The sequence below is a fragment of the Apium graveolens genome, chromosome 6 (genome assembly GCF_009905375.1).
Source record: "Apium graveolens cultivar Ventura chromosome 6, ASM990537v1, whole genome shotgun sequence".
In the NCBI taxonomy this organism is placed as follows: Eukaryota; Viridiplantae; Streptophyta; class Magnoliopsida; order Apiales; family Apiaceae; genus Apium; species Apium graveolens.
In genome coordinates, this window is record NC_133652.1 from 56,839,811 (window position 1) to 56,841,626 (window position 1,816).

The 1,816-nt window shown below is 38.2% G+C and overlaps 1 protein-coding gene across 1 annotated transcript; it reads right to left on the reverse strand.

Moving 5' to 3' along the window:
• Positions 1 to 610: 610 nt before the first annotated feature.
• LOC141665095 (secreted RxLR effector protein 161-like) lies at positions 611 to 1,375 on the reverse strand. The gene has a single exon (XM_074471078.1). It carries the CDS (start codon positions 1,373 to 1,375, stop codon positions 611 to 613), a length of 765 nt encoding a protein of 254 aa, XP_074327179.1.
• Between the last annotated feature and the right edge of the window lie 441 nt (positions 1,376 to 1,816).

A 1,816-nucleotide genomic window follows, 5' to 3' on the forward strand; every position in this document is an offset into this window, starting at 1 on the left:
GTTGTTCAAGACTAAGGACTTCAAAGATCTGACCCTCTATTTCAGAGATACAGGCAAATACAACAAAATAAAAATAGAAATTGGTCAGACAAAGAAAGTTAGCATTCTTTTTGCACCCCTAGTGGAGTTGCTTTTAGGTATAATATTGCACTTCCTCCGTTCCATGTCATTATTATATCGGCATATTCGCATAAATCTACAACTGTAGCGTAAATCCTTGGATTTCACATATTTTTTAAAGACTTATAAAGATTCTCTTGCTAATACTAAACTCACACCCTATGCAAGTATAATACTAACTAACTGTTTGTATATGCTAAAAAGATTTACTCGACTGAAATTTTCTTCTTATCCAAATGAAAAGCAATACATTACATATATAGAAATACCAACTGAAACTGAAGCCTATAAACTAGGACATGATCCAGATTAAATCCTAATACAACTCAACTACTACTGACCCATTCTCAATCCTACAAACATGTTAAACTAACACGTTAACATGTTCGACTTATTCAAACAAATGTTGCACTACACACCTAAGGCAGAACAATATAAAAACTAAACAAGTATAAATATTTGAATTAATTCCAACATTCCCCCTTTAATCTCAAATATGTCTTCCCAGATTCTTAACACCCAGCAAGTTCCTCATCCGTTCAAACTTGATAGTTGCCAAGCCTTTTGTCAATATATCTGCACGTTGATCACTGCTGCACACATGCTTCAACTGAACTTCTCCCCGCTCCACGCATTCTCTAATAAAGTGGTATCGTATGTCTATGTGTTTGCTTTTCCCATGGAACATGGGATTTTTGGCTAAATCGATGGCAGAATGATTGTCTATACATAAAATCACTGGACCAACAGTTTCTGATGTTATCTGACTTAGTATGTTGCACAACCATATCCCCTGGAAAGCTGCAGCTGTTGCTGCCATGAACTCCGCCTCGCATGAAGATAAGGCCACGCACTTTTGTTTTTGCGACACCCGGGTTATTGCACTCTTGTTCAAATAAAATACCATGCCACTGGTGCTCTTTCTATCATCCAAATGTCCATCTAGGTCGCTGTCTGAAAAACCAGTAAGAATGTTGTTGCCACTATCCTTGGAGTATACCAGACCATACTGAGTTGTTCCTTTGACATATCTCATAATCCTCTTCACTGCGTCTAGATGCAATTTTGTAGGCCTTTCCATGTATCTGTTGACAATTCCAACTGAGTATGCAATATCTGGTCGTGTATGGACCACATATCTCAACCCTCCTACCATGCTTATGTACTGTGATGCATCAACAGGCCTGCCTTTCTCATCATGTCCAATCTGTTCCTTGGGATCCATGGGGTATTTTGTGGGATTACAATCCCCCATTCCTGCCTTGTCGAGTATCTTACGTGCATAACCAGATTGCTTCAACTATGTATCCCTTCTTTTGCTCGACTTCGATTCCCAAGTAATAACTCAGCTTTCCTAGGTCACTCATTTCAAACTTTTCATTCATTTGTTTCTTAAAATCGACTATCATGGATTTACTGGAGCTTGTGATGAGAAGATCATCGACGTACACAGCTACTACCATACTATCATTTTCTTCTTTTCTTGTATAAACTACATGTTCATAAGGACATCATATAAAACCAAGACTAATTAAACAAGAGTTCAATTTTGCATCCCATGCTCTGGGGGCCTGACGTAGTCCATATAAAGATTTAAATAGTCTCAGGACCATATGCTCTTGTCCAGCTCTTTTGAAGCCTTCAGGTTGTGCAACATAGACATCCTCTTTTATATCTCCGTTCAAGAACGCTGTTT

Excerpts from the sequence above, each read along its gene's own strand:
- LOC141665095 (XM_074471078.1), bottom strand. The coding sequence starts at position 1,375 with ATGGGGGATTGTAATCCCACAAAATACCCCATGGATCCCAAGGAACAG.